Below are 18,185 nucleotides of genomic sequence, written 5' to 3'. Positions count from 1 at the left end.
TAAGGAAATACATATTTATTTGTATGGTCATTCTTGTCCACAGATGCAGCCACTTATTATCAATTATATAATAATGACCCTTACAAAATTAATAAAATTATTTACCTTTGATTTTTCTCGAATGATTCAAAGTAGTTGTTGCAAGGCTAATATGAAATCAGGAAGAAGTCTGTCGAGTACAAGTATTCCCTTTTTTGTGGCTTTTAACCGATTTCCTTTTATGGAAAAGAACTTTTGTAGCATGTACTCTTGAATTGTTTCAGAGCTAAAAAGAATTTTAAGTAGATCCACACCAGTCCTTTGGTGCCATTCTGAACAGTCAATACCTTCGTCTGTACGAAGAGTCATCACCAGACCTTCTTCCAAAATATCTTTCAATGATAGTGGAACTGATATTTTTGTACCATGTCCGAATCTTTCAACTGCAGCCATCCACTGCCCAGGCTCCAGTATCTGAATACGGGCCTGTCGGAAATTATGTCCTCCTTCCAGATTCTCACCTTTCGTAACAAACCTGCCATGAGCACCTGGGCCTACTCCAATATACTGTTTACCTTGCCAATAAGATTTATTGTGGATGCTCTCAGCACCATTTCGAGCAAAGTTGGAAACTTCATAACGTGAAAATTTCTCTTCCTCTAATATTTTTACTGTTTCTTCATACATATCTGCTAAAATATCATCGTTAGGAAACTTCATAATTCCTTTGGATCTTTTATGATAAAGTGGAGTTCCTCTCTTAACAATCAACTGATATAAGGACAAATGATCATCACAAAAACACAAAGTCCTCTTCAGTTCTTCCGACCAATCCTTTAGAGTCTGACCAGGGATTCCAAAAATTAGATCAATCGAAACCTTTCCTTTGTAAAGATTTATAGCTTCTTCAACACATCTAATCGACTCTGCTGCAGTGTGATTTCTTCCAAGAATTCGAAGCTGCGCATCGTTTAATGATTGGACTCCGACAGAGAGTCTATTGATACCGGCTGCTTTAAAGTCGCGTAATTTTTGAAATTCTAATGCTGTCGGGTTGGCTTCAAGTGTAATTTCTGCTCGGTTGGAGAGATTTGCCACTTGCTTTACACATTCAATGATACGTTGTATAGTGCTTGGAGGTGCGAGAGAAGGTGTTCCACCGCCAAAAAAGATGGATGTGATTTGCTTTACTCCACTAAGTTTTAGTAAAGCTTTAGTTTCGGTTACTAATGAATCGGTCATTCGTATGTTATCAACATTGGAGTTGATATATTTATTAAAATTGCAGTAGGTGCATCTTTTGGCACAGTAAGGCCAGTGGACATAAATAGAAGCATTGTCTGTAAAAACTTCATAATTTGAAGTAGAATATTTTATTTGTAAACTTAAAAGCTGACATATGCCAGGAAATTTTAATCTAAATTTACATTTCGAAAAACCAACAAAATTATTCATCGTAAATTGGACGAAATTTTGAAAAACCTACAATTATAGGTTAATATAAAGATCTTCATTGTAAAGTGGACAAAATCACAATAAGTTCGACGATTCCGTTATAAAGTATAAAGAAATATAAAATATCAAAGTGAATAAGGGCTGTTTGTTTTTCTAATCAAGGTCGTTTGCGAAGTTTTATTGTTTCAGTGAAATCTTTAGGTGAAATAACTGGTTAGATTCGTGGCAGGATGTGAATGGGGAGAATAAGAACCATCAAAATATTGGAAATTGCAAGAACCACAGAATCCTGAAAGACAGAGGCATTGTAATAGGATAAAAACAAAGAATCGGAGTAAACTTATGGAGGTGTTCAGTGTCGGTAGGAATCGATTTATAATATGTGCAGATTAAAAAAATTTATATATAATTGAAGAAAAGAACGTGAATTTATAACATACAGGACGGTCGTTTTCATAGGGGGGGGGGAGTAATGCATTGAGAGTTATTTCCCCGTCTTTTAAACACCTGATCGATCTACTAAAAATAACAGGTAAATACCTTTCAAATCGCAACTCACCGGATTAAAAAAAAAGGTAAAAGAAAAAGAAATTCAAAATGCCAGGGATTGATGTTGGCCATTCAAGGACACTGGACTTGTTCAACAGAGACTATTTTCTCTCTCTTCTTTACTTCAAAGCAAAAGATAATTGCCCAAAACCTCAGTGTTTCCTCTTCACACGAGTTGATTACCTAAAGATCGGCCTTTTCCGTAACACCCGCACGATCGTATGAAAGGTAAAAGCGCTTTAAATAATGTAGTTTATGGAAATCAGTAAAAGGTGGTGCCTTGGTCCCAGCTGAAACCTTCCCATCATGATTTCCTCTCGAATAAAAAACGTCTTCCTGTTCAAGGGGGGGAGGTAACTCTCACATTGTGTATATGTAACAGAGGGCGCTGAACGTCGTCGTCTCAGAAGACTTTTCATGAAGAGAAGAAGAAATCCTGGAAAATGAAACTTGTAAGTTAAGACATTTGTTTACTTGGGGGGGTATTTATTGGTTATGATCGTACATACCTGTAAAGGCAAAACTTCAAAACTTTTTAGCGTTTACTAACAATTTCCGAATGAAATATTTATTTACCGGTTTAAAAGCCTGAATGTTTACTGCTTCTTCGTTATTGTCCATGGTTCGTCCCCTTCAATCTTCGTCTTTTATAGACAATAAAGAAATTGTTACCGCTTCTTCCGTGCTGGCCATCTTCGTCCCCTTCTATGTTCGCCTTCGTTTCTTCGTTATTGTCCCTCACCACAAATAAATGAAAACCAAAAACATTCGCATGAATTCCTATACAGAATCTCAACTGTTTCTTTCAATTTCAATTTTCGGTCCTCAGAAAAATAAAGATAAACAAACAATTTAACGTTTTTGATGATCATTTATTGGAGATAATCAATTGCGATTGGCATCTCTATCGCAAAGGCAGACCCATGATTTTCCATTGATTCACTATTTTCCTGGCTGCATATTTGCTTTATGTTTGACAAGAAGCAACATTCCGATTTTCATTAAAAAGAAATCTCTTGTGCGGTCGTTGTCTTCAGTTACCAAATGAATTATCCATAATTTATAATTTGAAAAGTCAGACGGGTTAATGAAAAGAATATAATAATAATAACATGTCGTGCAGATTAATAACCAAGAAGTGCCATGCAAGAACTATTTTTAAAGTACTGGTGCAAGGCTAATATGAAAATCAAGAAGGCCATCAAGTCCATGTACTCTCTCCAGTTCTTTGGTACCATTCTGAACAACCAGTCCCTTTATCTGTACGAAGAGTCATCATCAGACTTTCTAAAAAGAAAAAGGAATGAATGCGGAATGTCTATTTTTAGTTTGAATGTAAGTGTATGCGTATTGGTAAAAGATGCGACCATCAACAGGGAAAGCTTTTTAGGAAAAATCCCCCATGTATTTGTTTTGCTAAGTTAGGTCTTTGTTGACCCCCACTGTTAGAAATCTGGTGACCCATTAGAAACTTGTAAACTGTAAGACATAGAGACTATTTGTCGACCAGACATACTCGAGTTATTTGCTTCTACTGTGCTGGGCCACACTGACTGACTATTGATTTCCAATATATGTACAAGGCTTTGAATCTATGTAATGAATAGAATCAGTTCGATTGATTCTAATAGTGAATTAGTGTTATATTTTATTGACCCAAGAAGAATAAAAGCAAAGTCATTCTCAATAGTTTTTTTTTTGTAAACTCAGAACATAAAGAACACATGGCATTTTGTTTACTTACACTAATTTTTTATTGATATAACTAAATATTCACAGCCATAAGAATTTAGTTTCCCCATAAAATTAGGTCCATGAGAGTTGGGCTCATTTCTAGCAGCTTGGGAGGAGGAGGAGGATTCAACTGACCACTTTTATTGCTAGTTAACAATTTATTAATGTTCATTATTAATACTATTTTGTTTTCATTTTTGAAAAAACACATCTTTTCATCCATTATTATCTTAAATTTTCTTTTCCGTTACTTGTGATGTTTGTTAACCATTTCAGATGTGTTTGTCCAGTAACCACAGTAAGCCCTGCTTTGTGCTACAGTTCAAAGGAGTGAACATCATGATGGACTGTGGGCTAGATATTGCTCAAGTGCAGAACTTCATTCCTTTACCAGTTATATCTAGGTAGGCAATATATTCAGAGTTCAATTAATTCTTAACATGTCTTAGAACTTCATTCACAATTTACTAATTTTTTTCATTCTTAGAGAGAGAGAAAGATATAAAGATAGATTCCACAGTTTTAAATGAATGTATTAGATTAATGCATATGGTGTTGATGAAGGTGGATTGTTAATGAATTGATTGAAAGCAGAAAAATTATAAAATTGTAAACAATTGCAGCATGGAAGGTGTTTATAAGCCATTTAAGAAACACACAAAAACCATTAGATTTACTTCAACACTTAATTTTAATTGGTATTAGGAAGGGCATCCAACCATAGAAACCAGGTCAAAGCTGACACTGAAACATAATGCAATCTTTGGACCTCTTGGACCCTATCAAAGCATCCAACCCATGTCCACATGGAACATTAACATTAAATGATTGTGGTTTATTTATTACAGGTCTTATGTATGCGTACAGCATCATTATCTGAGGAAAACCTGGGCATAAAGGGAATCAGATGTATTGTACAAGAGAGAGGTCCGATGGGATGGCCATGGGATGTGTAGAGATGAGGACAGCTGCATAAATAATTGCTGAATGTGGATGGAAGCTGTGAAAGAGGAAAGCCCAGAAAGATGTAGGGACAAAGAAGTGAAAACTAACCTCAGCTTGTTGAGCCTTGTGAAGGAAATGACAAAACGTTGATATGGTTGCTTTTCTATTATGCTTGGGAGGCCTCCTCCATCACAGGGAAAGTGAGGTTCTAAAAACTTTATATTCATATGAACACTGGGCCTTGCCTCTGTATCCAGTCATTCTCATGCCTCCTTCACCTTCCATCCCTCCATCACTTTCCTTATTTAGCTGTACATCTATTTACTTCACATTAACTTCAAATAGATTTTCTGTGACATTATATCTGTAACATATGTTGATATATATATATATATATGGAAGTTATCAGTTGAATTGGCCATAATGTTCTGAAACACACATTCAAAATGGATTTCTGAGACGAAGGAAAAAATAATCCTCCAACCAGAAATCTTGCTCAAATGTTTGCAAAAGTGAATTCAGTTAAAGACTCTCCAGGTGGTAGTATTAAACTGGGCATTGGATGAAACCATTTATATCTTATATCATCATCATTTAACGTCCGCTTTCCATGCCGGCTTGGGTTGGACAGTTTGACTGAGGACTGGTGAACCAGGCTAATCTGGTCTGGCAAAGTTTCTACAGCTGGATGCCCTTCCTAATGCCAACCACTCCAAGAGTGTAGTGAGTGCTTTTTATGTGCCACCGGCACGAGGGCCAGTCAGGTGGTTCTGGCAACAACCACGCTCATGCTCAAATGGTGTTTTTATGTGCTACCTGCATGGGAGCCAGTCCAGCGGCACTGGCAACAACCATGCTCGAATGTTGTTTTTCTTGTGCCACCGGCACGGGAGCCAATCCATGGCCCTGACTACGGTCACGCTCAGATGTGCTTTTAATGTTCCACTGGCACGAGTGCCAGTCAGGTGGTACTGTCATCGGCCATGTCAGCGATTTTGGTTTGTTTACACTTGCCTCAATAGGTCTTCGCAAGCAAAGTTCATTGTCCAATGAATGAGGGGTACTCATAAGTGGCCTGCTTACATCCCACGTTCGGATGTGCTTATTTTTTATAATGTGATTACTGTATGTCACTTTTGTATTCTACACTATAACAGTGTGATATATAGTACCATGTAATGGGGTAGACACCAACTGTCACTTGTTGATGTATTCCCAAATACCCTGCGAACAACTGAAACCAATCCAAAACAACTTCTCAACAATATCCTCTGACTCCACGAACTCACAAACGACACTTTTTAACTTCCTGCAATTTCTCATGCTCAGTCAAACATGCTGCTACTTATACGAGTTCAGCTAGTCCATTCTCACGTGCGGGGGGGGGGGGGTGTCTCATGATTCTTGCCATACCAATATCATAATGTCTTTCAATCTACTATGGAAATCAGTTATTTTTCAAATTTCTTTTCAGCTCTAAGTTTGATAACTTACCAAATTGGACTCCACCAAACAACCAACCAACACAGTTGCAAAAGGATGTGGTAAGTCAGAGAATGAACAAATAGGTTTCCAACTATTTATTGTCTTTTATTGTCTTTTCAAGTATAACTGATCTTCCTCTTGTTCCTCCATGAAGTGCTAATGAGGTGACCACCTGAATTGTGCTTATTAGTGTTTACTGAGAACTCAATGAGCCATAGATGAAACAGAATATGTATTTCATTAGACCAATGATTATGGATGAAATATTTTATATGTCTATTTAGTTTTTTATTCATATGCACCCATATGTGTATATCTAACTCAATGCACTTTGAAATTATTTTCAGTATTACTGCTGATATTATCGCTGTAGTTAGGTATAAAATTCTATTGCAGAAAATTGTAATGGTGTAATAGATATTTTAAAAATATTGTTAATGTTTTATATTACTAATTTATTGGTGTCTTTATCATTATATATATATATATATATATATATATATATATATATATATATATATATTGTTAATTATGTAAATGAAAGTAAATATTAGCAAAAAATGAGTATTGGATTTGGAAGATGTGCAAAAAATGAGGTGAACTTGTATTGCTGGATGTGTTATGTTGGCATGCATGAGCAGTAAAAATGATCTGAAAGAAAAACTGGTAACGAAAGAAATCAGAGATTGTGATCAAGAGAGAAGCCTGCACTAAGTTGGATGGCAGTTGGGTGGTGAAAGGATTGCTGAAGTGATCAGAGGAAAAAGGAAGCCATGGGGAAAACTGGCAAAAGCTGTTTTCAGGATGCTGGACTACAGGAGATTAGTCAGAAGAAGTGGCAGAATGTCAACCAAGGAACAAATGTGGTGTCGACAACAGCAAAGGCACTCAAGTATAAAGAATGTTTTAAAAGTGATGAATTCTCAAATTTTATTCAAGTTTTCCTTTATTAGCTTTGAATTCTAATCTTATGTAAATGATCTTTCCTCTAATTTTTTTTTTTCCTTCCTCCAGACTAAAGAACTAAAGGAATGTGGTGGTCGTGTATTTGTTGATGGCACTTTGGAATTTCTGCCTCCAGAGGTAATTAATATGCTTGTGTAGAAATAATCTTGTTTTTTTAATTTATTAAACTCAGTAACATTTCACTTTAAAAAGGATGTGTTATATACTTTAGTTGAGATATCTTATGTGACACAAATCAACAGAAGAAGCTAAGTTCAAATGCTCCTAAGTGGGATGGTCTCTCTCAAATTGGTTGCCTGAGATTAATATTCTCAACCAGTAGGTTGTAACCAAAATTGGTTTGTTCTTAAGTTCTGAAAGGGTTGCAAAGACCAGTTTTTTTTAGCTTTGAAATATTTGATTGAATGAAAAATATTCATGAATATGTTACACAACTGACAATAAACATAATAAATGCCACAATACATTTACTTCAAACAACAACTGAGGGATATTTTCTCCAGATAACTTCCAAAATTATATGAAACCTATTTAGTATTGCCTTGAATATATTTATTTTTATTGTCTAAATATTAAAGAAAAAAAACTGGATGTAGATCGATTAAAAAAATGGGGTATGATGGTAACATAGCTGGGAACTTCTGCTCTAAATGCATTACATGAAAAGTACCCCTTTATGTATTGCCTCTTACTCATTTTTGAACTGATAAATGGTTGCAATTTAAATGAAATGAGACAATAAGTTCAACTAAATGGTGAGATATTGTGTAGGAGACTCATCTAATCAATTTAACATGAAACCCTCCCCTTTAATGGTGTTGATAGATGATGATTGTAATTTTGATATTTGATTTCTCTAATTTTCAGACCCGTATGGTTAATTTGTCACAGGTTGATGTTATCCTCATCTCTAACTACACTTGCATGTTGGCTCTTCCTTACATCACAGAATATTCTGGTTTCAAGGGTGTTGTTTACGCTACCGACCCAACTGTACAGATAGGAAGGTACCAACTTCACTTCTTTTTTTTTCCTTCTTCTTGTACATTGCACACATATTTCATTTCTGAATGTTTTTACCTTTATTTCCTACTTGATTACAAATTGGATAACTTTTACAAATATTGAATCATAAAAATCAAGTTACACAACCTTATTAGATTGGAGGATTTTTGAGAGACATGCACATTTCACAGGGTTCCAGCTCTATGATTTAATAGAGCTGGAACCCTAGTCAGATTTAATGAGGCTGCTGGCCTTAGCCTACATAGTCACCAGTAGGCAAAGTGGATGGGCCTGTGTTGAGGGAACATCTCATATATCATTATGTAGACAGTCCTCTTATGGAAACAGAGAATATAGAAGATTATTATCATTATTGTTTTTTGTTGTTGTTGGCACAAGTCTACCCCTTTTTTACTCAGCCAATGACATAGATTGTCTATGAGGCTACTTGATCTGTTAGAAATAGTTGCCAAGTGTGTAAATTGTAGAATTGGATGCTCTGTATTGTTTTAATTTTGCTTGTTTTCAAATATAATTAATATAGTAACACTTTCAGCCATTATGTCAAATCGAAAGCCTCTCATTGTTTATTTGGAATCCTGTTGAAGTGAACTTTGCCTTTCATCCTTTTAGGGTCAGTAAGAAAAGTACCGATCCTCGGCCGTAGAATGGCAGACCAGAGGCTTTATGGCATTTGTTCTGGTTCTTTGCATTCCGAGTTCTAATCCTGCTGTGGTTTACTCGGTAATGCTGCGTTAGTGGTCTTGTTTAACACTACCATGTGGCACCTTGCCTACTTTTAATGGAGTCCCCTCTGTTGCAAACATTATGGTCAAGCTTTTAGTTTGCATTTCATTTCTTCCTTCCACCCCACAAGTCTCAGAAACCCTGCCAGGGTAATTGCTCCTAACTTCCCTTCTGACAAAAAAGACATAACATTTTCTCCTTCCAGTTACTATGATATTTATTAACTGACTATATTTGACATCAAGGCCGTTGTCTCTACTATTATTCTGTGTTGAGAGCATAGACAACACCCTTGAAACCTTAATATTCAATGATGTAAAAAAAGGTCAACTTCCAGTTGTATTTAGAAATGAAAATAACCTGAAGACTAACTTTTGCAAATGAGCAGTTGTTGGGTTAAGTATTAGGGACGAATTTTGTAAGTCACAAATGCTGGTGGTGGTGGGGTTATGGCTTTGTCAGGTGTCACCTGTGATTGTTACAAAACCTTTGAGACTGGTGTGAAGGGAAAGGGTGAAACACAAATATATTCATAGTTTATCTTATTAACTGAAACAAACAGACACACTACTTCAATAGAAATAAGACCACAAAATGGACAAATGTATTTTTTTCCCTATTAATAGATGAGAAAAATGTTGGGTTTTCTAATGTTTTGTTTACAACATGATGGTAGGATTTTTATGATTATTATTTTTTGCTTTCTTCAAAATTACATTTCAGTAATATAATATTTATTTCTGATATTTTTTTTTTCTTTTTTCCCCATAGACAATATATGGAAGAGTTGGTGACGTATGTTGAACGTTTTTCTAAATCAAGAGTTTCTGCCAAATGGAAATCGGAAGACCTTATTAAGTAAATCTTATTCATCATTCGATAATAACTCTGTTGGAATAATAGAATTAATGATTAGAAACAGTATAATAGAACTGTAAACAGATAAGAAATAGGGAGATGTGAAGTGTGCTTTTGAAAAGGAAAATTATATTGAATATTAAAATCATCAGTTTGAAATAGGAAATAGACTCTTCATGGGATGGTCATGGAAACACTTGATTTTATGCCTGCTTGATCAGTTCCTACTGAAGGCAAAATAAAAACAAGCATAACTGATAATTTTTCTCTTTTTTGGCTTTTCTAGAACACTACCACCTCCAGTATGTGATGCTGTACATCCGTCTACCTGGAAGAAATGTTATACATTTGATGATATCAACTCCTGCCTTGCACATGTACAAGTTATTGGTTTTAATGAAAAACTGGTGAGGAAAAAACATTGCGAGAAACCTCATATATATATATATATATATATATATATATATATATATATATATCTGTATGTGTGTGTGTGTGTGTATATATATATATATATATCATCATCATCATATAACGTCCATTGTCCATGCTGGTATGGGGTGGACGGTTTGACCAGGGCTGATAAGCTGTGGAGCTGCGCTAGACTCCAGTCTGACTTGGTAGGGTTTCTAAAGCTGGATGCTCTTCCTAATGCCAACCACTCTGAGAGTGTAATGGGTACTTTTATGTGTTACCAGCACATTGCCTCCATGAGGCCCAATGCTTGAATGGTGCTTTTTACGTGCCACCGGCATGGTTGCAAGCTACTTGATGTCAGTATCGGCCACGACTACAATTTCACTTGGCTTGATGGGTCTTTGTGTGTGTGTGTGTGTAGAGAGAGAGAGAGAGAGAAATAATTACATAGGTATCAAGTTGTTGGATCAGGTGGTGAAAGTTACAAAGAGCGTCATGGCCTAACTAATTAAGGAGAGAATTAGTCTAGATGAGATGCAGTTTGGGTTTGTGCCAGGTAGAAGCACCACTGATGCTATATTTCTGGTAAGGCAGCTGCAAGAGAAATACAAAGCCAATGATAAACCTCTGTACCTGGGTTTTGTTGACTTGGAAAAAGCTTTTGACAAAGTCCCCTGATCCCTTGTCTAGTGGTCAATGCGGAAACTAGGGATAGACGAGAGCTGTGCAAGCCTTGTACAAGGATGCTACTGGTAAGGTGAGGGTGGACAACAAGTACAACAAAGAATTCAGGGTACAAGTAGGGGTTTACCAAGGATTGGTGCTCAACCCCTTCCTGTTCATCATAGTCCTCTAAGCAGTAACAGAGGAATTTAAGACAGGCTGCTCCTCTATGCTGATGACCTTGTTCTTATAGCTGAATCATTACCTGAACTAAAGAAGAAGTTCCAGGTATGGAAGCAAGGTCTAGAATTGAAGGGCCTTAGAGTTAACCTAGCAAAAACCAAAGTCATAGTTAGTAGGAAGGTAGACAAATCACAAATCCCTTCAGGTAGGATGGCCCTGCTCAATCTGTAGAAAAGACATAGGTAGAAACTCCATAAGATGCACCCAGTGTAAGCTCTGGATACACAAAAGGTGCAGCAACATGGAGTACCTGTTAGTTATTGGGATTAGTGGTATCAACCAACTCCCTTCTCTTAAAATCAAGGTCTTTTGCCTAAGTCTTTATAAATTAGAGCATAGAGGATGCAATATCTGAAAACCTCTGAGATTTGGATCTGAAAGAGATATATAATTATTTTTGGAGCTATGGATTGACAAAATAATTAGAACATTTGATAAAATATCTTGCTTGTGGCAATTTACCTTTCATAATGTGACCCATTGGCTTTGTCTTTCATCTTTCTTGGTTTAATAAAATAAACTATCAGTCAAATACTGGAATCAGCTTCTCAAATTTCCAGTCTTCTGCTTTTGTTGGAAGCAATTATTTATTAATGTTTCTTAATGTGTCTTTAAATTAGGAATTTTTTGGTGCCTTAGATGCCATGGCCACAAGCTCGGGTGTATGTCTTGGCAGTAGCAACTGGGTAATTTCTTCACAGTATGAGAAAGTAAGTTCATTCATTATAATCCTTATTTTACTTATTTAATTTTTTTATAGCATTTTGTGAACAAAACTGCAATGGGGTCATCACTAGTTCACTGGATTTACAATGGTGAAACTAATAAGATCTCATATAGAACAATATCACAAGACATTGTTGTTTTCAAGCACCAATTTCTTGATTTTCTTGTCAATTTCTTGTCAAAAGATATGTGTGTGTGTGTACGTATTTGCATATGTGTGTGTGTGTGTACGTATTTGCATATGTGTGTGTGTGTGTGTACGTATTTGTATATATGTGTGTGTGTGTACGTATTTGTATATGTGTGTGTGTGTGTGTACCAGGTTCAGTCAGAAGTTTTTTTGTATTTCAAATTTTAATTAATAGTTCAATCCAATTATATCAGAAAAGCATTTATTCATCAAAATATATCATATGCTATTGTCTGTTGCCATAGAAGCCATGTATAGAGACCAGGATTATATGTAGCTCAATATCTGCTTTTTTTTTCTATTTATACTTTGCATGTTTTGATTTAGTTCAGTGTCTCCATTTTTGACTACAACTAATTCAGTAGGAAACTTAATCTTTTTTGACTCATCTAATTCACAACAGACATTAAACCCTAAAATTTTGATGTTCCTTTTTAAATTGTTCTCTTTGTGTTTGACTTACAGATTGTATACATTGCTGGTACGTCTACCCTAACAACTCACCCTAAAGTAAGTTGAACAGCTTTTAATATTACCATGAAAACAATCAATGGTTTTTATTCTAATAATTCCAACTGGAGTTAAAAAAGAAAATGAAATAGGATCTTTTCTGTCTGGCTGCCAATTTTCAATCTGTTCAATTCCTGCTCGAATTGATTTCGTATTTGGTGTAATGATATGCTAATCACTGCTTTGAAATTCATTTTTGCAATAAATCAATAAATAAAGAGTTATTAGCTTTTAAAGTTTGAAAAATTTGGGTAATTTTAGCCAAGTCACAGACACATTCATGCCTGTTTCCATAGTAACAAGCAAACATGAGAACTCTTTTGTCTGTGACTGTGAGAAATGTATTCTATGCACATGTGTTGACAAGTATATTCCAATAAACTTTGAAAAGATCCAATATTACAGTTAAATGTTCGTGAGTTTGTTTCAGTCAATGAATTTTATATATATATATATATATATATATATATATATATATATATATGCATGCATGCATGCACACACACACACAATTCTGTAGATGCTAGTAGTCATGGTCAATTAAAACTATCTGGTTTTACATGTAAATTGAAATCCACACTCACACTAGTGCACCACCACTCCATGCACACACACACACACACACACACACACACACACACATACATGTAAACACAAATATACACATGCATGAAGAGAAAAAAACTCGATAATGATTATGATTGATCTCGTTTTCATTTTTTCCTATTTTTCAGCCGATGGAAACTGGGCCTCTGAAGAATGCTGATGTTCTCATTCTTAGCTGTTTATCTCAAAGACCCCTTGCCAACCCTGATGCTATGATCGGAGAGTTTTGTTTAAAAGCAGGTCTGTTTTATTATTGTCATGTTGTGAGTTACTCTTGTGTATGTGTATACGTGTGTGTGTGTGTGTGTGTGTGCATATATCATCAGCACTGTTAACATCCACATTTCCATGCTTGCATGGGGCAGACGGAACTCATTCAGACAGATTTTTCCTTCTTTCTCGCTTTGTATACAGCACTGACAGTGAAGAATGGTGGAAATGTCTTGGTTCCCTGTTATCCTTCTGGAATTACATATGATCTCTTTGAGTGTCTATCTGGGCACTTGGACAGTTGTGCAATGGGACAAGTCCCCATGTATTTCCTCTCACCAGTATCTGATAGTACTCTAGCATATGCCAATATTTTCTCTGAATGGTAAGTAGTTCTTTCTGGTTTCATTCATTATTCTTTGTTAATTTTCAAATCAAGAGCTGTGAGAATTAACTGTGGCAGTTTGCATATTGAACTAAATCACTTGTAGTATGGTCCCTCTCAGTCTTTAAGTTTGGGTCCTGCCATATTTTCTTTCAAGGACTTGTAGGTAGACATTGGGTAAAATAAACAGCAGGAACTGCATTACCTCCCTTTCATTGTTTTTAACATCTATTTTTCCATGCTTGCCTGTGACAGATGGAATTTGTTGAGGTGGAGCTTCTGTGGCTGGATGCCTTTCTGTTGCCTGCCTTCACTTGTTTCCAAACTTGTCCATGGCTAGGTGTGTTTTTCACAGAAGACAGGAAATGAATGACATTTAGAAAAATCATGTGATATTAAGACAAGAGACATCCACACACATGTATATAGGCTGCCGAATTGTCAATAAGGTTATCATTTTTTGAACTCTACGTGGTCATTATAAATTCTGTGTTTAAAAATTTATAATAAATTTATAAAAATTCAGATAGAATGAAAAGTTGTGCAAAGTTTTAGTGAAAGAATGATTCACAGGTGTAAATACACACCTACATATACATAAGCTAACAAAGGAGTGCCTGCATGGTGGTTTGAGCTCTACATGTTGCACCCCGAGATGATACATTTTTTTTAATATTTAGACCCATGCTATGTTTTAACTGGTTTGATAACCCAATCAATAAGCCCAGCATGGACTTCAGTTATGTATGACTGTCTTTATTGTAAAATAAATTTAAATAAGCTAAAAAAAAAAGTAACATTAATTGTATTAATTGTGGAAAAGAGCATTACTACCTATACTGTAGAAATAAAGGTTCTTTGTTGAAATTCTGTCTGAAGTATGTAGACGTTCATTAACAAAACTTGATGACAATGAGAGACCAAACTGAAAGATAGAAGTAAATCTCAAATAAATATTTTATCTCTAGAAAAGTTAATAGTGGCTTATATACTAACATAATGAACAATTTTATAACCTCAAAGGAAGTGACTTTAATCTTTACTTGATCTGTTTTAAATTTCTCAAATTGGCAAAATGAAGTTAGTTTTAATTTGCAATTGAGAATATTTTCATCTTTGAGCAGAAAATGACTTTTTTACTCAGATAAGCAACACTGTCAAATATTTTGCTGTTGCTTGTTGGCTCTATATTTGTTTTTTTTTTTACAAAATTAATTCTAACTGTATTGTCTTTTAATTTCCACCATAATTCTCTATAAAATATTTCTCATTTATTTATCATTATTTTTAAGGTTATCTACTGCCAAACAAAATAAGGTTTACCTTCCTGAGCCCCCTTTTCCTCATGCAGAGGTAATTACACATTTTTGTTTCATAATTCTGGTTGGGTTCAGTCCACATGCCATTGTATTTTCCATTTTTCACTGTTATTCTGTTATTTGATGTGAATTTCTGTGTCATTTTACAGTTTGGAGGAAACTTCTAACTGTTTGCCCTTCAAGAGGAGTTAGTTAGTTTTAGTATTATAGCATCAGTAGATATAAAGTATTTATGTGGTTGCTCAACTTGCTACAAATAATAGACAAATCTCCCTCAAATCAAATTCTATCATCTTAAAATAAATAGGACACGTTGGATGCTGTACTTAGAGATCCACTCTGTCTGGCAAAATGATAGAATAGTTACGGCTTGAATGTCTTCAATGGTAGGCATGCTTGATTAGGATTGATCAGGAATTTTGAGATAACAACAACATTGTAAAACTGAAGTCAACAAGGTCGCCTCTATATGGTCACTTGACCTACTACATACAGCAGCCAACTGAGTGTCCTTCAAATTACACCCTGCTATTTAGAAAAGAGAAAAGACACATTACACAATGCAGTCCTGCATACCCTTAAAAAGGTGGGATATTCATTATTGGAGTGTCTCCGATCATCAGAGGTCTGCTCAATCAGGAATGAGTTGTTGCCAAAAGTCAATGCAGGAACACAAAGTTGATGAAGCGACTAGAAATGACAGCATAAACTCACTCCATTCGCCCGAGACAGCTGGTGAATAATGGTAGGACTGGGAAAGTCTCTTCAGCTCAGATCCTCTCCACTTAGCCTTCGTCCTTCGTAGGATGATAAGTAAATGCCATTCGTTAGAAATAAGTATTGGAGGGTGGGTTTGATAGAATTGACTTAACCCTAGAAAGTGATGCTTCGGCATAACCAGGGTTGTTCATTGATTAAAATCAGGGAAAGAATGAAAGAATATCGGTTTAAAATAAGAATACATTTAGGTGATGTATTGCTGTGTATGAAGAAAGCCAAAAACCTGATGGGTAGGAGACAAATGATTTTAACTTTAGGATTACTTAATCACAGCTCTACCTGGGATTATCTAAACACTGATTATTTAATCATTCATTTTTATGAATAATTAGCAGAGTCTGTAATTTAGTACAGCAGAAATATTGAAAAGGGCTTCCTTTGAAGAGCACCAGTTTCTCAACTTCCTTGCCTATGTTTATAGTTTCTTTCTTGAAGGATATATACTTACATATATGTGTAAAATTTGTGTGTGTGTGTGTGTGATCATCATCATCGTTTAACGTCCACCTTCCATGCTTGTATGGGTTGGACAGTTTGACTTGAGGACTGGCAAACCAGATGGCTACACCAGGCTCCAATCTGATTTGGCAGAGTTTCTACAGCTGCATGCCCTTCCTAACGCCAACCATTTCGAGACTGTAGTGGGTGCTTTTACGTGCCACTGGCACAAGGGCCAGTCAGGTGGTACTGGCAATGGCCACTCTCAAAATGGTGTATTTTACGTGTATATATATATATATATATATATATATATATATATATATATATATAGCAAAGAAACACTGTGATGAAGTTAAATTAAGGTGTTCATTCATATCGTGTGTGTGTGCAAACACATGTTTTACATGTGGCAATAATGCTGTTTTTTGGCTGTTATTTCTAGCAATAATGCCGTTTGTCTTCAAAAAATCTATTATTATTTCCTCTGGAGCAAGCTACTTTAATTTTCCTTAAATGAACACTTTAATTTCACTTTGTCATATTACGGCGGGAAATTACTCTGAAAGAAATCTTTGCAAAAAGGTGAGTAGATTGATTACATATTTTCTTTTGTTTCTTTCATTATGCCATCGTAGTTTTGTGGGATTTGGCTGTTATTTCTAGCATGTGAATAGCCTGCTTGAAGGCCAAGGCCGTAGAATCGGGAGAGGGTTGGGTAATTTTTTTCTTTTTTTGAAAAATTGAAATTTTGCAATTTTTTTTTTTTCACAATCATAATCTCCGTAATTTTGTACATATTTCGCAAAAAAGCCCCAAAAATTCTGGTCCCACTGCGTGGCACCTTGGGCAAGTGTCTTCTACTATAGCCTCGGGCCGACCAAAGCCTTGTGGGTGGATTTGGTGGACGGAAATGAAAGAAGCCCATCGTATATATGTATATATATATGTATGTGTGTGTATATGTTTGTTCCCCCAACATCGCTTGACAACCGATGCTGGTGTGTTTACGTCCCCGTAACTTGGTGGTTCGGCAAAAGAGACCGATGGAATAAGTACAAGGCTTACAAAGAATAAGTCCTGGGGTCGAATTTCTCGACTAAAGGTGGTGCTCCAGCATGGCCGCAGTCAAATGACTGAAACAAGTAAAAGAGTAATTGTATTTGTCCCCTCTGTGTACAGCCCTGTGTGGCTAATAAAAGAACGTTATCTATCCATCCACCCATCTATCTGCCTATCTATCTATCTATTTCCCTATCTATCTATCTATCTGTCTGTATGTCTATCTATCTATCTATTTATCTGTCTGTCTATCTATCTATTTATCTGTCTGTCTATCTATCTATCCGTCTGTCTGTCTGTCTATCTATCCATCTGTCTGTCTGTCTATCTATCCATCTATCTATCTATCTATCCATCCATCTATATAACTATCTGTCTGTCTGTCTATCTATCTATCTGTCTGTCTGTCTACTATAGTTTAAACCGTGTCTTTTATTTGTTGGGCAGTGAAAGTTAAGAAACTTTCTTTTCTGTCTTAAATCGCTTCAGCGAAATTTGTGGTGGTGGTGGTGGTGGTGGCGTTTCTCTTTAAGGTCCGAAGCCTTTGCGACGATATCGCTGTTGTTGCTGGTGGCAACGGTGTTAGCGTTCACGTGTACACTTGCACCTGTTCGTGTGACACCTCTCCCCGTCTTCCTTCCTTCGTGAAGCCGTGGTGAAGGGAGGGTAATGAAATCAACGTCGCAAAGAGAGTTGCTATGGAGACCGGTTTTCGTTCTGAGATCGTCTGCAAAATTGGCTTCGAAGACTCCAAGTCTCAAAACCAAAAAAAATGGCTAAGAAAAGCCAAAAACAATTTTAGATAATATCGGTAAATTCGCCCACACAGGGCAGATTTCCCGTGCAAACAAATTGCACAACCCAATGTATCAGTTGTTGCACAATTTCGGCATACAAAAATATAATCCAAAAA

At 35.9% G+C, this 18,185-nt stretch overlaps 2 protein-coding genes across 2 annotated transcripts in view; one reads left to right on the top strand and one right to left on the bottom strand.

The window, feature by feature from the left end:
- Positions 1-2,313, bottom strand: LOC106879464 (radical S-adenosyl methionine domain-containing protein 1, mitochondrial). Its single transcript, XM_014929028.3, has 2 exons — positions 1,994-2,313; positions 1-1,723 (listed from the first exon to the last, which is right to left on the bottom strand). The coding sequence occupies exon 2, from the start codon at positions 1,432-1,434 to the stop codon at positions 127-129; it is 1,308 nt and encodes a 435-aa protein (XP_014784514.1). The 5' UTR covers positions 1,435-1,723; positions 1,994-2,313; the 3' UTR covers positions 1-126.
- A 70-nt stretch (positions 2,314-2,383) lies between these two features.
- LOC106879463 (integrator complex subunit 9) overlaps positions 2,384-18,185 on the top strand; it is a 28,007-nt gene continuing 12,205 nt past the window's right edge. Inside the window, 12 exon segments of the mRNA XM_014929027.3 lie at positions 2,384-2,435; positions 3,994-4,121; positions 6,137-6,206; positions 7,162-7,230; positions 7,981-8,120; positions 9,637-9,723; positions 10,010-10,130; positions 11,667-11,756; positions 12,428-12,472; positions 13,207-13,318; positions 13,493-13,673; positions 14,966-15,026. Coding sequence (XP_014784513.1) covers positions 2,427-2,435; positions 3,994-4,121; positions 6,137-6,206; positions 7,162-7,230; positions 7,981-8,120; positions 9,637-9,723; positions 10,010-10,130; positions 11,667-11,756; positions 12,428-12,472; positions 13,207-13,318; positions 13,493-13,673; positions 14,966-15,026 — 1,113 coding nt within the window. The 5' untranslated portion in view covers positions 2,384-2,426.

This window comes from Octopus bimaculoides, chromosome 23 (assembly GCF_046866305.1).
Source record: "Octopus bimaculoides isolate indiv1 chromosome 23, ASM4686630v1, whole genome shotgun sequence".
Lineage (NCBI taxonomy): Eukaryota > Metazoa > Mollusca > Cephalopoda > Octopoda > Octopodidae > Octopus > Octopus bimaculoides.
This window is presented reverse-complemented; position numbering and strand designations above follow the sequence as displayed.

Excerpts from the sequence above, each read along its gene's own strand:
- LOC106879464 (XM_014929028.3), bottom strand. The coding sequence starts at position 1,434 with ATGAATAATTTTGTTGGTTTTTCGAAATGTAAATTTAGATTAAAATTT.